Below are 21,964 nucleotides of genomic sequence, written 5' to 3' on the forward strand. Positions count from 1 at the left end.
TCATGGCTATTTTTTGGTAAGGCTGCTTTAACCCAGATAATGTTGTTTCTAACTTTCCTCTTCTGTTTTCTTGAGTATGCTCTCTTTTTTGATTCCTTTACCCTGTGACTTAAAGTTATGATGCAATGAGGTGCATTTTAAACTGTTACAACAGCATATTCATTTTGAGTTCCACACAGTGACATGGAAATGTCTTCAATGCATGAACTGCAGAGAAGGAAAACCTTCATGTTAATTTTCAGAGTAACAGCCGTGTTAGTCTGTATTCGCAAAAAGAAAAGGACACGAAAGCTCATGCTCAAATAAATTGGTTAGTCTCTAAGGTGCCACAAGTACTCCTTTTCTTTTTGCTTCATGTTAATGTAAGATGGCCTTAGGGGACTTTCATACTGATAGGAAAGGTGCAAAACTCAAATACAGGACTTAAAAACAAAAAATACCCCTCCATACTTTATAATCAGTGTTACTGCTTTCTGAAGTGTTTTGTGTTTAAACAAAACTTTGTGCCTTCTTTCCCTAACTCTTCATTCTCTCCGATCCTGTAGTGAAGTTGTAATTTTGTGGCAGACTGTTTTGCCTTAAACAGAGCTATGATTTCATTGAGGCATCAAGTAGAAGTTTGGGTGTGAGAGAGAGCCATATGAACACTATAATTGACCATAATTAAGAAAATTAAAGTGTCCTGGTTGTGTATTAAATTACACTGTCTAAATATTTCCAAGTTTGCTCTAGTCCAGTGTTTCTCAAATGCGGCCACCAGGGCCTTTTCTTGCGGCCACAGCGATCTGGGCTTTGATGGGTGGGAGGAGAAAGCAGTGGCCCCTCTCAGGGCTGCTAGCAGAGGTTGGGCCCTGCCTCCCCTCCGGGGACACACAATCTGGAGGTGCAGGCAGTTGGTGAATTCCTCACTTTCCCAGGGGTAGGGGAGGCAGGCTTCAGCCACGGGGCTGGCCCCAGGCTCACTATCCTTGCCATTGTCACTGGGTCCTGCTGCCTCCCTGCCCACCTCCCGATTCAGGACTTAATTTGTCCCAGAGCTTCCTGGGGCTGCGTAAGTCTGCTGTGAAAAGTGGTATTAACAAACATACAAGTATCACTTTTCACAGCAGAAGACTTACCAGGTAACAAGTTTAAGAAGAAAAAAAAAAAAGCACAACCAAAAAAGCAAAAGCAACAACAACAAAAAGACAAGAACATGCAAAGCACCTTATTTGTGTTTCTATTCTGTTTAGGTCCAGTAAAGAATAGAGACAACTGGAAATTATTTTTCATTACTGAGTCTGAATAAACCCTCCATAAATAAATTACAATAATTTGGACATGTGTATATGTGCATATTTATTTGTTTTTCCTAAAGTTAATTATTTTAGGGAAAATGGTCAGTGTGGCCACCAGCAAGAGTTGGTGGCCGCACGCTGAGGCCACCAAAAATTTGTTGAGAGAACCCCCTAGACTAGATTATCATGATGGACCTTCCTGATCTTAGTCTGTGTGTGTGTACTTTTTCTGGTGGATTCCTTTACCATAGCATCCAGTTCTTCTGATAAAACCAAGGTGTAGGGTGAAACAGAATTGTTGTGAGGCCTTTTTGGTACCACTAGTGTGACTGGGAGAGAGATGCTGTTTTCCCCTTCCCAAATACACACCCTTTCAATCTTTGCTGTAAAATGTTTGCTATGGGAGAAACTAGTAGATGACATTGCTATGCATAGTCTTAAATTTTTTTCTGACCATGCAAGCAAGTTTTCACATGACAAGTAGTGCTGTATTGTTAGTTTCTGCAAGCAGCAGGAGCTTATTCTCTGCTTTTAACTAGAATCAATTCTGGAAGCACAGTGGACCCCTGGAAGTGGACTGAGATTTCTGAAAGAAGGGACTATCTGCATACCTAGAGACTACATGTCACTGATTTCTGAAACAGAAAGCCAACCTGCAATGTGCCAAACATCAACCACTACATGGCAGAAGAACAACATGCTCCACAAAGAAAAAGAAAACTGTGTTATTGCCTTTAGACAGCAACCCTCCTAAGCATTAGTTTAACACCACACTGGGATTTTGTAATTCTCATCTGTGTTAACCGGTACCACCAGCAACGTGCTACTGGTAGGAGAAGCAACACAATTGATCTGAAATTAAAATGAGAAGCTGTAAATTTCCAATTTGTTAGCTTTACAAAGCACTCAAGTGACAGTACACAGGCTCTATACAATGCTGAATAAGACAGCTTTCACAGGATTTCTCGAATTTCTCTACATTTTGCCCTTCTGAGGGCTGCACTGGCAATCTGCCAGCAGCCAAAGGGCTGTATCTACTTTGCATAAAAATGAAGCATATTTCAGCTGCCCATATCTTTCAGTAAGAGATGAGGCTTGCAGAGACTACAAGTCCCAACAACCAATCCATCATTTTACCACAACCAGTGAAAAATGGAACCCTGCAAGTTGGGACCCATAGTCTTGTTGGGCCACATTTGCATCAAAGCCACAGGCTGCACTGGCAGAACTCTGGTGCAGTTTAGACTACACAAGTCTAGATTCATACATTTTAAGGCCAGAAGGGACCATGATGATCATCTAGTCTGACCTCCTGTGTCACCCAGGCCATAGAATTTCACCCAGTGATTCCTGCATCCAGCCCAGCAATTTGTGGTTGAACTAAGAGCATGTCAAGGCTATGTCTACGTTGCACTTTTGTTGGTAAAAAAAATACCCCCCCAACCAACAAAAATTTTAACAAAAAGCGCTGGTGTGGACAGCGCTTTGTCAGCTAGAGAAAGCTACTGCCCCTCACTGGGGGTAGAAATTATTGTAGTAATTAGAATAATTAGTTTTTCTTCTGTATAATTTAAAAAAAATGATTTTTTTTGGCAGGGGTTGGGTGAGATTTTAATGGGCTGCATTGTGATACAAGGAAGAGGGAATAGCTAAACTAATTTTTGTTCCAATAGTAACTTCAGTTTGTGGTGCTGCTTTGTCTTGTAACCACTTTGTGACACAGAATCAGTTCAGTTGACCATGGACATGACCGCTCTTGGCTATCATGGTTGGTAACTAAGGCTGGTCTATACTACAGAATTAAGTCGACGTAAGGTCGCTTACATCAACCTAATTATGTCAGTGTACACACTACAGCCTTACTCCCACCGATGTAAGTGGCTTACTACACCAACATAACTCCACCTCCACGAGCGGAGAAGGGCTTAAGTCAGTGTAGTTAGGCAATGCAGTGTCAGTGTAGACACTGTGGGTTACTTACATAGGCTGTTGGCTGTCATTCTTGTCAATTTCACGTGTGAAATTGACAAGAAAGCCACTCACAGCTCTGACTATCACCCCAGAGTGGGTGGAGGGCGCCCACTAGAGCCTGGCTGCTGCCTGGGCTCTCGGTGTCCTGCGCCCAGGCTCCTGGCAGGGAGTGGGGAGCTGAGAACAGGCCACTCTTAAGTTGGTGGAGGTGCTTCTGGTGAGGACATGCACCACTGACAGAAGGAAAGCAGTGTGGACCTGTAAGTCAACCTAATATAGGTCACCTTGTTTGTAGTGCAGACACACGCGTAATAGCGGTCAAAATAAACCCAGCCTTGCTGTTCCCAGTTGGGGTTAATCCCATCAATCACATAACATCTGTTTTATGCAGAACTCCAGATCTTTGATTAAGATTTCAAAGTTGCTGATCCAAGTCTTCCAAATCAACCTATCATTTGATAATTAGCATACACTTACATTAATGGTAGTTAATGTGTTCTTTTCTCAGCATACACACACATTAATGGTGGCTAATCTCTTCTTCTCTCAGCAGTATAATTACATTGAGCATAGTGCAGAACTTCGTAAAATTGCTTTGTGGTTGCTTAAAGGCTAGTTTAAAGCTATATACTGTATATTCAGAACTAGAAACTAATCGTGTGTTAAGATCACTGTTAGAATTTCTTAATATAAATGATTACATTTGAGCTCAATATTCTCCTAGCCTCATATCTGCTTAATCAAAGCCAAGTTGTAACCTTCTTTCTCCTTTGCAACACTGCCCAGATCCCTACTGTACCATAGGCTCATGGAATCCACTGCTCTTCCTTACATAGGTTTTGGTTTTGAGATTGGTGTTGGATTTTTACGCTTGATGTTTGTGTTGAACTTAAGTACTTTTTTTTAAGCTTTCTATATTTAAAAGTACTTAAATTGTGGCTTATGGTTTTGGCTACATGTGAATTGTCCACTATGGTTGAAGTGAAATGCAAAACTCTTTAGGGGAATGCTTCTTGTCCCATGAGTGACCACTTTGGACTAACCATTTTACTACTTAAAATGTTTGGGTGAAGGTCAGCCATCAAATGTTCGTGTACTGTCTGCATCTTTTTATACCAATGTGAGAGTCGGAGTCATGGGCTTTCATGCTTTCTGATGGAGTCATAAGAGTTTCAGGACTTAATTATTGCTCTCATACAGGATGTGCTGCAAGTCTGAATCAGAGTGAATCAAGCACAAGAAACTGTGTGGTTGTCAGATCAATCAAGAAGGGATCTAAGACTTTGTATTTGAAGACTTTTTTGGATCAGTCTCTAGCTTAGACCTCTGAAAACCCCTCTAACTTCCCCCATAGTTCCTCTAAGAAGAAAATGTAGAGGAAGGAAAGCATGAGATGGGAAGAAACACCAATAGCCTTGTTGAATAAGGAGGTGAATCCAGAGGTCATTTTTAGCTTTCCATTGGTGTAACCTGCTGTTTTTCTTACTATTTAAAGATGTGAATACTGTCTCCTGTCCAACACAAAATATTGTATTTATCTTAGCCTCTCTTGCTTTACAGGCTGGACGCAAAGAAAGAAGTGACGCGCTGAATTCTGCAATAGACAAAATGACTAAAAAGACCAGGGACCTGCGTAGACAGGTACAGAATGAGTAAAATATTAATGTAATGTAGTAAGTGTTTATAGAAATTAGTGCAATTCTGAATGTTTCCTATTGGAAATGTTTTGTTTATCTGAGTGCTTTACGTTCTGTAATGACAGTAGTTTCGCTCTTTTTTTTTTTTCTTGTCTAGTTCATTGAAAGCTAGAAGCTTACAGCGCTTTGTTTGAGTGACAGTATTAGGGTTTGAATTGCAATCTCCTATAGATAACTATACAGAGAAGACATTTTAGATGTTGAATTAAAATAAAACATTTTGGACTCAAATTACAGACAAGTACACCTGTAGCAAGAGTGTGTATAATGCTAACACTTAGGAACAGTTCACTATTAAAGGGGAAAAAGTTCACTTTAAACCCAAATGTGGATGTAGCAAAATATATAGGAGAGTTGAGTTTATTTTAACTTTTCAAAATCCTTACGTTGAATTAAATACAAAAATAATGGTGTTAATTTTAATATTCAGCAGGAAAAGTGCAGATTTAGTCACTGAAGCTAAGCCAATATCTTCACATTGTAAATAAATATTAATGTGCTCAAATGGGGGGTTGCACTGACTTAACCAATTTGATTAAATTGGCGCAAAAACTGCGTGGCCAACCTGAATAGAGAGAGCCCTGGTCACACACAGCAACAGAGGGAGCAATTGCTTAACAAATATTCAAGATCCTTATCGTGGTAAACATTTTCTTGTTAAGATGCAAGAAAACAGCAGTTGAACTCTGTGCCGAAAATCCCAACTAATTTTCATTTTAATTCTTAGCTCCGCAAAGCTGTTATGGATCATGTGTCCGATTCTTTTCTGGAAACCAACGTTCCACTTTTAGTGTTGATTGAAGCTGCCAAGAATGGGAATGAAAAAGAAGTTAAGGAGTATGCACAGGTTTTCCGTGAACATGCCAATAAGTTGATTGAGGTAAGGTCATACAAACCAACTGAAGTTAAGTTTTACTAATTTTAGCATAATTTCTAATTTTCAAACTGTTCTAGCAGTTAACACATTTTATAGTATAAATAGGCTTGGCATAATTGGATTAGATTTTTTCTAACTTCAATGATTAATATTAATTTTGTTTTGTACCCTTTTTACAATTGTTAGATATCAAGGGGAAGAGATTTGGTGTTAGGGTTAGGGCAGCGTGGAAAGTGGTGTTGCAGGGGCTTCCTGCCTAGCTGAGAGGGCCAAGATACTTGGCCTCAAGTTGCAGGGGAGGCTGCAGTCCTAGCCTGGCAGAGCAGAGACCTCCCAGCCAGGACTGCGAAGAGGAGGATGAGCCCTGGGCACGGGGTGCTGCTGCTGAATAGTGGCTGGTGAGTGAGAGAGTGGGGCCCTGACCAGCAGAGTTGCAGAAGGTCTGTCATAGACCCCCTCTCCCACTCCCATGACAGTGGGACTGCAGGCGCAAATGGGAGAGGCTGTATTGCTGCCCACGGTTACCGATAGATCTTTTTCATTGATTTCAGCATGTCATCGGAAATTGATGTTTACTGACATATATAGATTTTTAGCTCGAATCCTGCCAAGCCTAGGTATAAACCTATGCTGACAGTTTTCTACAGACTAACTCACTTACGTAAGTGGTGATCAACAGTTTCTTTTTCCATAGCTTGTGTTTTTTAGTGATCACGTACAGCATAAAAAGATGCATCGTATTTTCAAACTATACTTTGAATGTTTGTAAAGTTGTAGTTTCAACCTGTGGATTTGTTGTTTGTCTGGGTATACTACACTAACTGAGATTATTCTAAGCAGAGACATAAGTAATCATTGTCTCCTTCATGCTGGTGTATTGAGTCCAAAATATATGTTGTTGTAAATGTCATTTGAAACATCTCTTATTGCTAGTGAAATTGGTCTTTATGCAAAGGCTTGTGGAATGAACACTACAAATTTCTGTACAAAAATAAGAATTTTGATACAAAAACCTTAGATAAGGTCAATTTAAGAATATTATTTGAAAACATAAGTCGTCAAATGGAAATTTTTCCTGTCTGTAAGACTGTTTTCTAAGAACACTAACTTAAATCGGAGACTTATCAGTTTTAATTAAAATACATAAGACAAGTCTATCTACCATAAAAGTTAATGTCTTTGGCAACTGGTATTGCAGTTAAGAAAAAAATTCAAGTTCATTCCAGGTCTTACTGCATATGTCTTAGTAATAATGACCTGCTGCCTTATTATTCACATTTAGTTTTGTGCAATATTGCAAACAAAATTATAAAGGAACATAAATCTACAGTTGTAATTGTTTACTGCTCGTGCATAGTTAGATTTTTGCCAAATCTTTAAAAGTTTTATTCTGTATATACTGTCAAGTGGTCGGCTGAATGATTAATTCTCACCACTAACCTCAATTGCAGTCTAAAAAGTCAAATGCTGATCAAAATGTACTGTATAATAATCCCATTCTGCTGTTGAACTACAAATGAGTCCATGTGACTTTTAGAATAATCTTGCGTTTTTCATACAACTCTTCTATTTATTTTTTCTTCAGGAACAAGGCAGTTGTCAATCTTTCATTGATCTGACTCCTGCATTAATTCTGCAAGCCACTTTCTCACTAGTTTAAGGGACTCTTGGTACCATCGCACATACACATGAGAGACTGTAAGGTCTTTCAGCACAGGAATCACATACAGCTAGATAATGTTTTCGTTGAAATAGTTAACATATATTTAAACAGTTTGGAGGTAGTATTCATAAATAAAGCAAGGGGAATTAATTTAGACTGCCAGGACAACCTGAATCCCTGACCATGCCTAATACTTTTTTATTTAATTGGCTTATTCAGTGACCTCAGTGCCCCCAAAAACCTCTTTTGGTTTTGGTTGGTACTTGGTGTAAAGCAGTTCTGCCTTTTGTTTTTTCCATACATTATGCTTATTTGATTATATGGGAAGTGTGAAAAATTAACTCTAATTGTATGGCAATATCCTCTATAAAATGGCATTCCTCCTGAAGTGTGGAACTTCTTTATGCAGTTTTGGAATCTGGAAATCACCTTATGATGTATGTCAAAGGAAATTGATAAAGCTTTCGATTAAATGTGCTGTGATGCTTCTCTGGAGCCAGAGCTAACTATAGACACATGCATCTAAATAGTGGTACATGTGGGGGTTTTCAGAAACTTGGGGAAGCTTTCCAAAATGTCCCCAAATTGTGCATGTCAAAGGCAAAAACATGCTGCATTGTAGCTCTCTAAAGTACACCTTGTGGATAATTCACATTTACCTCAATATATTCATCCATCTGGATATGAAGTCAAATGCTGTAGGAGACACTCAGGGTCTAAGGCAATGGGTGCCAACAAAGAAGCTGAATAGGGACTGTGTTGTGGCTGAAACACTGAGAAACCAACTTTCTGTAACTTTTAAATTTGGCTTTTGACTTGTATATACTCAGCGTAGTAGCTTTAATATAGTTTTAATGGCGTTTTCTTAAAAAGATTAAATAATTCAAATTTTTTGCCTTCGCTCTTTAGCTAGATAGTACTGGAATAAAGTCGCTTCTGTTCCAGAATAGCATCCACACAGGGAGTTATACCAGCATAGCTATAAAGATATAATTATACCACTGTAGTTATGCCAATCAGTTTCCCCATGTAGGCGAGCCCTCTGCTTCTACTAGTTCTAGATATGTATGACTTGAACAGTGAGCAGCTGTCATTCTCAGCACATGAGGCATTATTTGATCTTGCTTGTGTTTAAACACAAAGCAGCAAATTATATTTTTTGGAGAGTCTGTGCAGTCCTACATTCTGTTGCTCAAGAAAACGCTCTTGTGCAAGTATGCATTAAACGGAATACTTCTGACTGGAATCAGACACTACTAATATGATGTGCTACATACAGCAACTCTTTAGAGATCTTTGGTAATCACTTGCTTTCAGAAGTGTAACTGTGCCTATAAGAGTAACATGATCTATTGGACTTATTTACAGTGCACCACAGAGTGAACTACAGGGCTGTGAATTGCAGAGCACACCAAAATGTTGTGCTCTAACTGTGACACTGGACATGCAGCTGGCATGAATTAAAAGGTACTTCTCTCATGTTAACTTAGTCCTTCTGAAGGAGGACCATGTTAACATGAACCCTAGTAGGTAACTTTTAGTTTGCTACAGTACAGTCCACAGAGGGCATTGAGAGAGCGACATTTTGGTGCACTCTTCAGTTATCCCTTTAATCTGCACTGCAGTGCAGTGTAGGCATAGCCTAGATGTTTACAAACCTCTTCCAGGAGCGTATGTGCATTATACTAAAACATTAGCTTCCAATTATCTGCCTCCTTTTTCTTAGAAGGAATAGAGTGCCTTTGCAGGATCGTGCATAGTGTCAGTTTGCCCGTTAACTCTCTTCTTCAAGTGATAGCTCATGTGCAGTCCGATAGGTGTGCATGCGCCGCGTGCAAGATCGTCGGAAGGTTTTTTCCCCTAACGGTACCTATCTGTCAGCTGTGGAGACACCTGGAGTGGCGCCTTTATGGCAGTGTGTATAGGTCCCTGCCGCTTGCTCAGTTTCTTCTTACCAACAATAACGGTCATTGGTGCAGCTCAGTCTCTTGCATTCACAAGTGCCTACCTAGTTGTTCCCTCTTTTTAGTTGTATATAGTTGTTCGCTTGTGTTACATTAGTTGGAGGTCCTTCGGGGGGCTTCCCCCCAACCCAGTCCTAGTTTCCCCAGGCACCAGGGCATGCCTCGGTCGCAGGGGTTTAAGGCATGCGAGAGGTGTGCGAAATCTATGCCCACAAGCGAGCCACATGCTGCCTGTCTCAAGTATTTAGGAGAAGGCCATCAGACAGATAAGCGCCCAATTTGCAGGAGCTTCAGACCCAGGACTAAGAGAGAGTGGGACTATCGTTTGAAGCTCCTACTGATGGAGTCGGCCCTCCGCCTACAGCTGGCACTGGAAGAGGCACCAGCATCATCGGTGCGCAGTGCCCCAGCACAGGATGTCCTGGCACAGAGGAAGGACTCCTCCAAGGAGCATGGGTGCCACTCCCCAACCTGTAAGGCCAGTGCCACCAGCTGGCACCGTTCGCAGTCCCCAGTGCCACATAAGAAAAAGAAGGCAGACAAGGGTCGTTCCCCCATCAAGAAGCTGCGAGGGAGCTCCAGTGGGGTGCGTTCCCCGGCAGAACACCCATGGTCTGGGCCTCAAGACCCGGCACCGTTGACTCCAGCCCCAATGGGAGGCCCGTCAAGTCGGGTGCTGATAGACTCCCCCACTCAGAAGGATTTGGAGGCAGCGCAAGACCTCATTGCCATGATAGTGCAGTCCTCGGCCCCGCACTTGCGGGGCCCGGCACCACAAGCCCAGGCACTGTCAACAGCACTGGCTGAAACGTCTAGCCTGGCACTGCATGTGACTCCATCACTCTTTGCTGCACTGATGGCGGCACCACTTCTGGTTAATCATCATGGCAAGTCTATGATGTTGTGGCGCCGCTCACCATCTCCCTGTCCCACAGGCTGCTGCCTCCTTCTCACCAAACGAGGCGGTGGCAGGCAGCACCACCCTCCCGGCGACGGACACCAAGGGTCACCAGGACCTCCTTAGGAGGGTGGCCCTAAACGTCAGTCTCCAGGAAGAGGAGGTCATGGAGGAGTCTGACCAGATGGTGGACATCCTTGTCCCTGAGGGTCCTTCTAGGGTGGCCTTGCCCCTCATAAGAACGTCCAAAACACCACTGAGGTGCTTTGGCAAACTCCCGCCTCTATATCACCTACCGCTAAAGGGGTGGAAAGACGATATTTTGTGCCACAGAAAGGGTATGAACACCTTTTCACCCACTCCCAACCGGGGACTTCGGTGGTCGATGCGGCAAGGACAGCCAGGTCCTGCGCCTAAGTCATGGGACGCTAAGAGGCTGGACCTTTTTGGCCGGAAGGTCTACTCGACTGTGGGGCTCCAGCTTTGAGTGGCCAACCAACAAGCTGTACTCAGCTGCTGTGCTTTCAACTCTTGGAGCTCTTTGGCAAAGTTCCAGGAATTACTTCCTGCTGACTCTCACAAGGAATTTAGCGCGCTCCTTGAGGAGGGCAGGGTGGTTTCCAGAACCTCCCTCCAGGCCACTTTAGACACAGCGGACTCGGTGGCACAGACCATGGCCATCGCCATTGCAGTGAGGCACAGTGCATGGCTCCAGGTCTTGGGGATAACACCTGAGGTCCAGAACACAATACAGGCCTCCCCTTCGACTGTGTGGCCTTGTTCGCCCAAAATACAGACTCTTGCCTACACAGCCTTAAGGACTCACGGGCGACTTTGAAGTCTTTGAGGTGCACACCCCAGCACCTCAAAGACAGCCTTTTAAGCCTCAGCCCTTGTCCCGCTTCTACTCTGGGCCTCCTAGGCAAGACTCGTCAAGGAGACGGGGCAGAAATAATAGGAGGCCCCCTCCTCAGGCCAAGGCCAGGGCTCAGCCAAACAGCCCCGGGCCCGAAGCCAAACTTTTGAAATGCGCCCGAGGACGGAGCGTCAGCTTCAGTCTTCGATCCTTACCCCTCCCCACTTTGTGGATCGACTCTCCCGCTTCTACTGTGCTTGATCCCAGATCACGTCAGGTTGTTGGGTCCTCAGCACAGTAGGGGTGGGATATGCTATCCAATTCTGTTCCCTCTCACCCCCACTTCCCTGTCCCTCTTCAGGGACCATTCTTATGAACAACTCCTCATGTAGGAGGTGCAATCGCTCCTCGCTCTAGGGGCAATAGAGGAGGTTTCTCAGGAGTTATGGGGCAAGGGATTCTATTCCCACAATTTCCCCATCTCCAAGGCCAAAGGTGGGTTCCAGCCTATCCTGGACCTGCAAGATCTCAACACATTCATAAGGAAGGTGAACAATCTCTCTGGCCACCATCATTCCTTCCCTGGATCCCAGGAACTGGTACGCCGCCCTCGACTTGAAAGATGTGTACTTCCATATATCTATTATCCCGGCCCACAGATGTTTCGTGGTCAGGGTGCTCCTGTTTGGGCTCTCAACAGCACCTCGGGCATTCACTAAGTGTATGGCGGTCATGGCAGCCTTCCTCCGCAAACATTAGGTCCAAGTACACCTCTACCCCGTTATAACACGACCCGATATAACATGGGTTCGAATACAATGCGGTAAAGCAGGCCTCCCGTGCCCTGGGTCTGGGAGGCAGGAGCTGTGGGTGGGCACTTTTGGGGGCCCAGAGTGGCCTGGTTGATTAGTGGGGGCCAGGAGCAGCCTGCTGTGCTTCCCTCACCCCGGCCCAGCCATGTTGCTCGGGGGAGGGGCTAGGGGAAGGGATTTCTTCCTGTCCCCCCGCACTCACCAGCAGCGGGGGGAGGGAGGGTCCACTTCCTGCCTCCAGTGAGTGTGGGGAGGTTGGGGAAAGGAGTACCGCAGCTGGGAACTGGAAGAGTGGAGCAAGCTGGGGCCACGTTGCTCTGCTTCCCGCCGCGGCTGGTGAGTGCCTATGGGGGGGGGGGGGCAGTCGGGACAAGGAGCAGGGGGTGTGGGAAGGGGGTAGGGTCCTGGGGGTGATTAGGGACGGGGGAATCTCTGGAGGGGGCAGTCAGGGGACAAGGAGCAGGGGGGCCAAAGCAAGTTTGATATAACACGGTTTCACATATAACACGGTAAGATTTTTTTGGCTCCCGTGGACTGCGTTATATCAGGGTAGAGATGTATTCCCATACCTAGATGACCGGCTCATCAAGGCCGAGTCCCAAGCATGGGACGCACAGCACGTGTCCCTGGCCCGGGCCACATTCTACAGGCTGGGCCTCATACTGAACATGCCCAAATCTACACTGGCCCCAACGCAGCAAATAGAATTCATAGGGGCTCTCTTGGACTCCACGCAGGCCACGGCATTCCTGCCGGAGCTGCACTTCCAAGCACTCTTGGACATTACCGAAAACCTTTGCCGGTTTCCCACAACCACAGCCAGAAATTGCATGAAACTGTTGGACATACGACAGCCTGCATATATGCGGCCCAGCACGCCAGGTTACGTCTTCAGCCCTCCATGTCTGTTTGGCATGGGTGCACAGGCCGGGTATGGACCCACTGGACACAATAGTTAACCTTCCCCTTGGATCACCAGAAGGCTTTACACCTGGTCTTTCAGAACCCTGGCATGGATCTCTACCACTTGATCGACAGGAATAACAGCCATCTTCTTTGTGGACCAGCCACGAGAGGGGAATGCAGTACATATTCTGCCAGTGATTTACACAGCTATTTTCTAATTTAGACAAAAATAGAACACTGCGGATCAGGAATCCTGGGTTCTTGGCTCCAGGATGGAAGTATTGTTCACTTATTGTTTACTAAAGCAGTAGCAATGCGGATGAAACTTGAATCTCTCATATTGGAGACCTGGTTCTAGTCTCAGCTCTTCCTGAAGTGACTCTGCAGCCTTTCTCTCAACTTCTTTTTATAATGGGGGAAAGATAATTGATTGCCTTCTGTGGCAGGGCTACAAATGCTTGCTCAATAAGAAGGGTTTTGAAGTGCACAGTAATAAAATACACATCAGTAGAGGTGAGATTTGAACTCTATGCCTTCTGGCTCCCTAGGCTGAACTTATTTTGTTGCACGCTCTTCTGTCCTCCTGGCAGAATGTCACTGGCATGCCCCGTGGTGCAACTGTGCAACCAAAATGTGGAACATCCTACAAAAATCTGGCACACTTGAGAGGTCTGTGCATCACAGATAAACAATAGTTTCCATGTCCCAAAGAGCTTCAGTTGGATGCCCAACTGAGTTTGGTGACTCAGTCTCAATAGAGGGGGAAAACTAACTACATTTTATTAATTTGAGGGCTGTGTGTGGATTGCCTCACTTCCTCCTGCCACACTGGATAGCATTCTTCAGATGGCTTTCAAAATCACTATGTTAACCCATTAAATTAGCTATCTTTTACCCTGCATTATAATGGAATTAATACAAAAAAAGAAAAATTGAGTATCAAAAAGTTATTTTGAGAACAGATATGTTAAGGTGACCTAGGAGAAGTCCTGCAGAAATGAATTATAAATTATAATGTCCCTAACTAAAAATGTATGAGGTTACTCTTTTCCCCCTCATCTTCAGTAGCATCAGCAGTCAAACCTACAGCCAGGGTGGATTAATTTAAATCACCAATTTTAATCACGGTTTAAATCTGCAAGCAGGAAACCCTGATTTAAGCAATCATTTTAATCGTGTTTTCCATTTGTAATTTTTAGTTATTTTCTTAAAGAAAAGTTGATTTTCTTTGGTAACCAATAAAACATGTTGATTTGCAACTAAATATAGCCTTTACACTAAATTTGGTGGTGCTTTTTGCTAAATACGAGGATACGCTATCTATGCATATTCATTTTAAGCAATTATATAGCTTAACTTACATTTATTCAGATTCTTAATTTTTCCATTTTTGTTAGAAAATGAAAAATGATTTATTAGGTTATTTTTTTACTCTGTTTTGATGGAAATTCAAGTTAAGAATGCACAAAAATAACACTTGAATTGTTTATTAAATAAAACTAGCTTAAATGTGCTGGACACAAGAAAAAAGGTTTGTGTTTTGCATTTAAAACCGATTTATTAAAGAAAGGAAATGTAGTAGTGAATTGAACTGATTGTAGGTCACGATTTTTGGAACTAGTGTATCTCATCTGTACATTTAGGTTTTATTCATAGATCAGAAGAAGAAAAGAAACTTTCTTGCTTTTTCTACTTCCAATTAGTTTCTTAATTCTTTTGACAATAGTATCTTCTGTACAGAATGAACTAGTCATTGAACTGAACTAGTCTCTGTGCAGAAGACACTATTGTCAAAAGATGGTTTAACACAGGGGTCAGCAACCTTTCAGAAGTGGGGTGCCAAGTCTTCTTAAATTACAGTAAATAAATGGTTTGCCAGTAATACATTTTACATTTACAGGGGCCAGCGGACAGAACCCCAGACTGTCAGCGGGCTGAGTGGAGTCTGCGGCTGGGACCCCAGCTGGCAGGGACTGGCGGATGGAACTGCGGACCAGCAGCAGGCTGAGCTGCTCAGCCCGCTGCTGGTCTGGGGTTCTGGTGGTCGGCCCCGCTCAGCACACTGCCGGCCCAGTGTTCTGTCTATCCAGGCTGGCAGCAGGCTGAGCAGGCCCGGCGGCCAGGACCGCAGGCCAGCAGTGGAGCTGCCGGGACGAGGGGCTGGCAGACTGAACCCCAGGCCGGCAGCAGAGTGCCACTGTAAATCAGCTCGCATGCCGCCTTTGGTATGCGTGCCATAGGTTGCCCACCCCGGTTTAGCATTTCAACGAACCCTGGTTCCTGGTACTTAGCCAGTGACTTCCACCTGTTCAGTGGTTTGCCTCACTTCAAAATTTGGCAGAATTATTTCTTTTGATCACATTGTCGCACTGGGAGCTCATGGTTGGCTGAATATCCACCATAACCCCCAAATCTTTGAGTCACTGCTTCTCAGGATAGTGCCCTATCCTGTGAGTATGGCCTAATTCATTGTTCCTAGAGGTATACACTTAGTTTACCCATGTTAAAACACATTTGTTTGCTTGCGCCCAGTTTACCAAGCAATTGAGATTGCTCAGAATCAGTGACCTGTCCTCTTTATTATTTACTGTTTCCCTCTTTTTTTGTCACCTGCAAACTTTATCAATGGTGGTGGTTTTCTTTCAGGTCTTGATAGACATTTAAATAACATAAGGCCAAGAACTCATCCCTGTGGGACCCCACTGGAAAAATACCTGCTTGGTGATAATTCGTTGTTTACAATTACATTTTGAGACCATCAGTTAGCCAGACTTTAATCCATTTAATGTGTGCCATGTTACTTTTTATCTTTCTAGTTTTTAATCTGTTGTGCAATACCAAGTCAAATGTGCTGATTTGCATTAATTATCCTCTTTTAATTCTTTATTAATCCAATCCCATATTAGCTGTTCCATTATCTTGCACAGGATCAATGTCAGGTTCACTGGCCTATAATTACTTGGGTCGGTCTGTTTATCCTTTTCAGAAATTGGCATATTAGCTTTATGGATCAATCCCAGTACTCCAAAACGTACTGAAAATCAACATTTATGATCCAACAAACTCCTCAGCCAACTCTTTTAAAACTCTTGGGCACAAGTTTTAGTTGGACCTGCTGGCTTAAAAATGTCTAACTTTAGTAGCTAATGTAACATCCTCCAGAGGTGCTAGTGGAATGGAAATAATGTTCTCCTCATATGATGAGACTGTGTATCCCCAATATAGAATAGAAATACTGAATGCTTCCGCCTTTCTTGCATTTGTGGTTAGATGTTGACAGATGTTTGGCTCTGTGTGTGTGTGCGCACACGCTTATTTTCTTTGTGTGCCGCCCTAGCCCTGCTCAGACAGCTGGCACGGCGACCTCAAGTGAACCACACAACGACCACAAGATCCATTAAGGGACGAAAGCACCCAGCCAGGTTTACTATTTGACAAAGCATGGGTACTAGTATTCCGCAGACTCTACCATACCACTAATACATGTATTCCTGAAACAACAGACGAGCTTAGTGAACTGCGGGTCTTTTCATTCCTCTCTAAGGCCAGACAAATACTTTTTTGAGAGACATTTTTATACCCCGATACAAACAAGTTAGTACTGCCCTTTGACATAGTTACGGCCCCCGATGTCACTGGTTATCACCCATTCTCTTGTACGTGTTGGTTTGATTAAAACATTTTTATTACATACTGTCATCGTGACTGTATCTTTTAGGAGGGTACAGTGTGTTCCTGTTATCCTTGGGTAATGTTTTTGTACCATCCTTGATATCGGGATGTTCTGGTACTTAATATTGGGATGTGTTTGCTTGAGCACTTTTTGACGAGCACTTCTTAGGAATGTGTATTTGCAATATTAGCCCTCTTTTTGCCAAATTTTGTGAGCAGATTTTGCCTCATACCAGGCCTCTAATACAAGGGCTTATATTTCAGGCGCTCTTCCTACTACAGCATTATGATAATTCTACCATTTCCATCTAGAAATAGGCCAATATCATTTTCAGGGTTCTTTTTGTTCCTATATACTTAAATTCCTTATTGCCCTTAACTCTGCTGGCCATAGATTTCTGCTGATGTGCCTTTGCCTCCCTATCAATTTTCTATCATTCCTAACTTCTGATTTATATTTGTTACTGTCAAGGCTGATACCCCTCTCTGGCACTTCGAGTGCAGAAGGTGTGGGCCTGCAAGGATTCTAAAAATTAATACTGGCCACTCCAGGCTGGTATTAAACTCCCAAGGTTACAGCTTTTCTCTGGCGTTGGTTGGGTAGATGCTGCCACCACCCAAATGCAAACCCCTTGGAACCCAGGAAGGCGCACTTGGGAATTCCTTCCTATGAGGTACCCTCAAGCCCTTTCAACCCGCTTCTGGGAAAGGGCTGAGAAAGAAAACAAAGGAAGTTAGCTGTTGCCCCAGCTAATTAATCAACATATGCACAAACCTCTCAGGACACCAAAAATTCAATCTTTTTCTTAAAAAAGGGTAAATTTTATTAAAAACAAAAAGAAAGAAAATACATCTGGAACTTAGGCTTTTGCTAGATTTAAAAAAAACCATTTACAAAAATTAAACATCAAGAATAACCTTCTTGAGGTCCAGCTTAAAGGTTACAAGAAAAATAAAAAGCATTTGGGGTTAACACAGAGGAGTCCACAAGCCAATAAAAATAAACAGAAATAAACCAAATCATGTCTTTTTAAACATTCTTGATTTACTTACATATCTGAGTTGTTAAATAAGTAGTTCTAGATATGATCTGATGATTTTCATATCTGGCCTTCTTAGGTGAAGAGGGAACTATGCTGATTATCGAAAGGGATTACGTAGGCAGCTTTTCTTAGGGCATTAGGTTCTCACATGTAGAGATTATTTCCCCATTGTCAGGATTTACCCAGTGAGAATCAAATTATGATTTTAGTGAGAATAAAATTCATTCACTCTTTCCCATTTCCTACAGTAACTTTCACACTTGGTCCCAGAATTCCTGCCTCAAAAAACCTTAAATGTGGTAATTTTATATACTCATCTTATTAAAAACTTTATGACTTAGGCATGAGCCAGTGCTATATCTCGATTGAATCTAGTTGCTGAAGTTGAAGGTTATTTCAACTAGAAGGGCTAGGAAATAACTTTTCTAAAATGAAAGTTTAGAATCTGTTTTTCAGTTTGTATCAGTCCTGTTGTAACTGAAAATCAGAAGTTTAAGTCACAGATGAAAAGTCATATTGAAAAGAAGCAAAATATTTGGCATCAGAAAGAATCAAATATTGACATGAAAACATGTACTTCTGAATTCTTGGACTCTAATCTATCTAGGCTCATACCACAGTCCTTACCATGGTATCCGAACCCCTACTTTCTCTGGTCAGTGAGCTACTTTATCTGAAATCTCTGAAAACCAAAGTCCCCATTTGATTTGCGATTTTGAGTTCAAAGATAAGTTTGTGTTAGAGAAAAAAATGGCCCCAGATTCAGGGTGAGGAAAAGGCTGAGATGCACAATTCATTAATCATTTTTAATTTGTGTTTCCCAAGTTAGAGAGAGAGCAAAATATATAAAGTCTGTATTCAACCAAACAGGAGGCCAACTCCATTTTTCTTCAACTAATTTAGCTATGGATAATCCAGACAGCAGTTTGAAACAAATATGTGCAGTAAATGACCAACGTTTCTTTAATATATCATCTAAAATCTGATACATCTTCCAGACCAAGCTAACCTCCCTCAGCAAGCTAATTATAATCAGCTAATCCTTGCATATTAATTGATTTGATGCACTTAATATCTTTAGAACACTATCTTTTCACAGCTTTATAACTGCAAGCAAAATAAACCCTCAAAGCGTTGTTCTCTTGTATTTCTCAACAAATCAAGATGTACAAACTCAGCACAGCATTCATACACAAATGAAAACACAGTCCTTTTTTATAGTACAAACTTTGTAGCATATTACACAGCATCTGAACACTACATAGAATCATACGAGAAAGAAGTGGTTTGGGACTATTTAGAAAAGCTGGACGAGCACAAGTCCATGGGGCCGAATGCACTGCATCCGAGAGTGCTAAAGGAGTTGGCAGATGCGATTGCAGAGCCATTGGCCATTATCTTTGAAAACTCATGGTGATCGGGGGAGGTCCTGGACGACTGGAAAAAGGCTAATGTAGTGCCCATCTTTTAAAAAAGTGAAGGAGGAGGATCCGGGGAACTACAGGCCAGTCAGCCTCACCTCAGTCCCTGGAAAAATCATGGAGCAGGTCCTCATGGAATCAATTCTGAAGCACTTAGTGGAGAGGAAAGTGATCAGGAACAGTCAGCATGGATTCACCACAGGCAAGTCATGCCTGACTAATCTAATTGCCTTCTATGATGAGATAATTGGCTCTGTGGATGAGGGGAAAGCAGTGGACATGTTGTTCCTTGACTTTAGCAAAGCTTTTGACACGGTCTCCCATGGTATTCTTGCCAGCAAGTTAAAGTATGGGCTGGATGAATGGACTATAAGGTGGATAGAAAGCTGGCTAGATCGTCGGGCTCAACGGGTAGTGATGAATGGCTCCATGTCTAGTTGGCAGCCGGTATCAAGTGGAGTGCCCCAAGGGTCGGTCCTGGGGCCGGTTTTGTTCAATATCTTCATTGATGACCTGGACGATGGCGTGGACTACACCCTCTGCAAGTTTGCAGATGACACTAAACTGGGAGGAGAGGTAGATATGCTGGAGGGTAGGGATAGGATACAGAGGGCGCTAGACAAATTAGAGGACTGGGCCAAAAGAAATCTGATGAGGTTCAACAAGGACAAGTGCAGAGTCCTGCACTTAGGACAGAAGAATCCCATGCACCGCTACAGACTAGGGACCAAATGGCTCGGCAGCAGTTCTACAGAAAAGGACCTAGGGGTTACAGTGGACAAGAAGCTGGATATGAGTCAACAGTGTGCTCTTGTTGCCAAGAAGGCCAATGGCATTTTGGGCTGTATAAGTAAGGGCGTTGCCAGCAGATCGAGGGCTGTGATCACTCCCCTCTATTTGACATTGGTGAGGCCTCATCTGGAGTAGTGTGTCCAGTTTTGGGCCCCACACTACAAGAAGGATGTGAAAAAATTGGAAAGCGTCCAGCGGAGGGCAACAAAAATGATGAGAGGCCTGGAACACAGGACTTATGAGGAGAGGCTGAGGAACTGGGATCGTTTAGTCTGCAGAAGAGAAGAATGAGGGGGGATTTGATAGCTGCTTTCAACTACCTGAAAGGGGGTTCCAAAGAGGATGGATCTAGACTGTTCTCAGTGGTAGCAGATGACAGAATGAGGAGTAATGGTTTCAAGTTGCAGTAGGGGAGGTTTAGGTTGGATATTAAGAAAAACTTTCACTGTGGTGAAAGACTGAAGTGGTGAAACACTGAAATGCGTTACCTAGGGAGGTGATGGAATCTCCTTCCTTGGAAGTTTTTAAAACCCTGATATTCTATGATTACAGGTTCCATAAAATGTTGGTGTATGGAAGGATGGGCACTGAAAGTGCTCACTAATTCATGAGGCCAATAAGCAGAGGGAGAAGAAAAACTGGGCATAGGCAAAGGACTTACTTAAAATGAAATCTGAAAAGAAATAAAGACCAGAATGGAGGGAGAGAGCCTGGAACAAGCTAATGGAGAGTTTGAAATTAAATAGATGATATACCTTTGAACTGAATCTTGAGATGAATGGGCAGTTGGTGGTGGTTTTGAGTATTCTGCTTATTCACTGGTCTTAGAAGGCAGCCATACAATGGAACGGCAGTAGTCAAAATAAATGTAGATAAACCTGAATGAATATTTTTCAGCAGAGCAAAGTCATGACAATATTGCTGTATAAGAGGATTTCTGAAGAGGTGGCAATTGGTAGAATTACAAATGTTAAGCTTTCCAGCCAAAGGAAGATGCCAAGGTTATGGACAGTGGAGGCAAATGGGAATTAGAGGAGCTGGCATTGTTTGGGTATTAGTGTGTCTCTCCCTCTCCCATTCCTCCATAGAAGCAGTTCTCTTCAGTGACAGGCAGAGACAATGAGTAGGAAAAAGTCATTATAAGGTGTTACACAACTGTACTTATTTTATCAGTGTAAAAGTGTTTTTACACTGACTTTTTTTTTTTAAAATTCAAGATAGGTGGAAAGCAGTAAAAGGCTAAATTACTTTCTACTCTAGGTATCTCAATCTTTTCATCCCAACAGCACTTAAATAGCTTTTTTGCATGGTTTGTGAATGGATACCTGTATTTTAATTCTTCATGTATAAGTTACCAACAATAGCTTAATGCAGTTGGCGCGTACCTGAATTTTAATCTTATTAATCGCTTGCAGTGTTGGAGTTGAGACAAGTAATGTAATCAGTTTCATTTGTAGAAGGAATTCCTCCAGTAAGTATTACTGTCTCTGTCCCTTTTTTCAGAAATGCAGTTTACTTACATTAAGTTTGATAGGATTTGTAAGCCACAGGTGCTCTGCATCACTGAAAATTGGCCCAATTACATAACTATAGGCACCACATTTGAAATTTTTGGCTAAAGTCCATAAACTTAATAATCTTTGCTTGCTATTCATAGGTGGAGAGAGTGAGTGTGTTCTGGTATCCAATTCACCTGATCTAGTAGCCACAATACATAGAAAGGTTTTATTGGTGAAAGTGATGTCTGAAAGACTGCCTCTAGTAAAACACACTGATTTTTGAATTCTTGTATGCTATCCTTCCTACATTATGAGATGTGTCCTAAATTACATTAACCAGCCCCCATGTACCATAGAAATATTAAGCAGTTGAGCGGGCAATAATGGCAGTGGAGAGAAAAGATTGACATCCCAGCCAAGTACAAGTAACTGGCTTAAAGTTCCAATACAAGGAACTACTGAAAAAGGACCATAAGGTGTGTTCATAGCTAAGACTAGGTAAGGTAGGTACATGATAAAATGTTGGCAGTCTCACCTGGCTGTAGACAGAAAGGATCATAGCATTTTTAGTCTTCATGACTACCTGCACTTTTGACCCATTTCCTGTCAGAATCTG

General features: G+C 42.7%; 1 protein-coding gene across 1 annotated transcript in view; it reads left to right on the forward strand.

Moving 5' to 3' along the window:
* The window catches only part of CTNNA1 (catenin alpha 1), a 204,159-nt gene that overhangs the window by 126,825 nt on the left and 55,370 nt on the right, over window positions 1-21,964 (forward strand). Inside the window, exons 8-9 of the mRNA XM_048859987.2 lie at window positions 4,809-4,889; window positions 5,673-5,825. Coding sequence (XP_048715944.1) covers window positions 4,809-4,889; window positions 5,673-5,825 — 234 coding nt within the window. The remainder of the gene's footprint in view (window positions 1-4,808; window positions 4,890-5,672; window positions 5,826-21,964) is intronic.

The sequence above is a fragment of the Caretta caretta genome, chromosome 8, assembly GCF_965140235.1.
Source record: "Caretta caretta isolate rCarCar2 chromosome 8, rCarCar1.hap1, whole genome shotgun sequence".
NCBI lineage: Eukaryota > Metazoa > Chordata > Testudines > Cheloniidae > Caretta > Caretta caretta.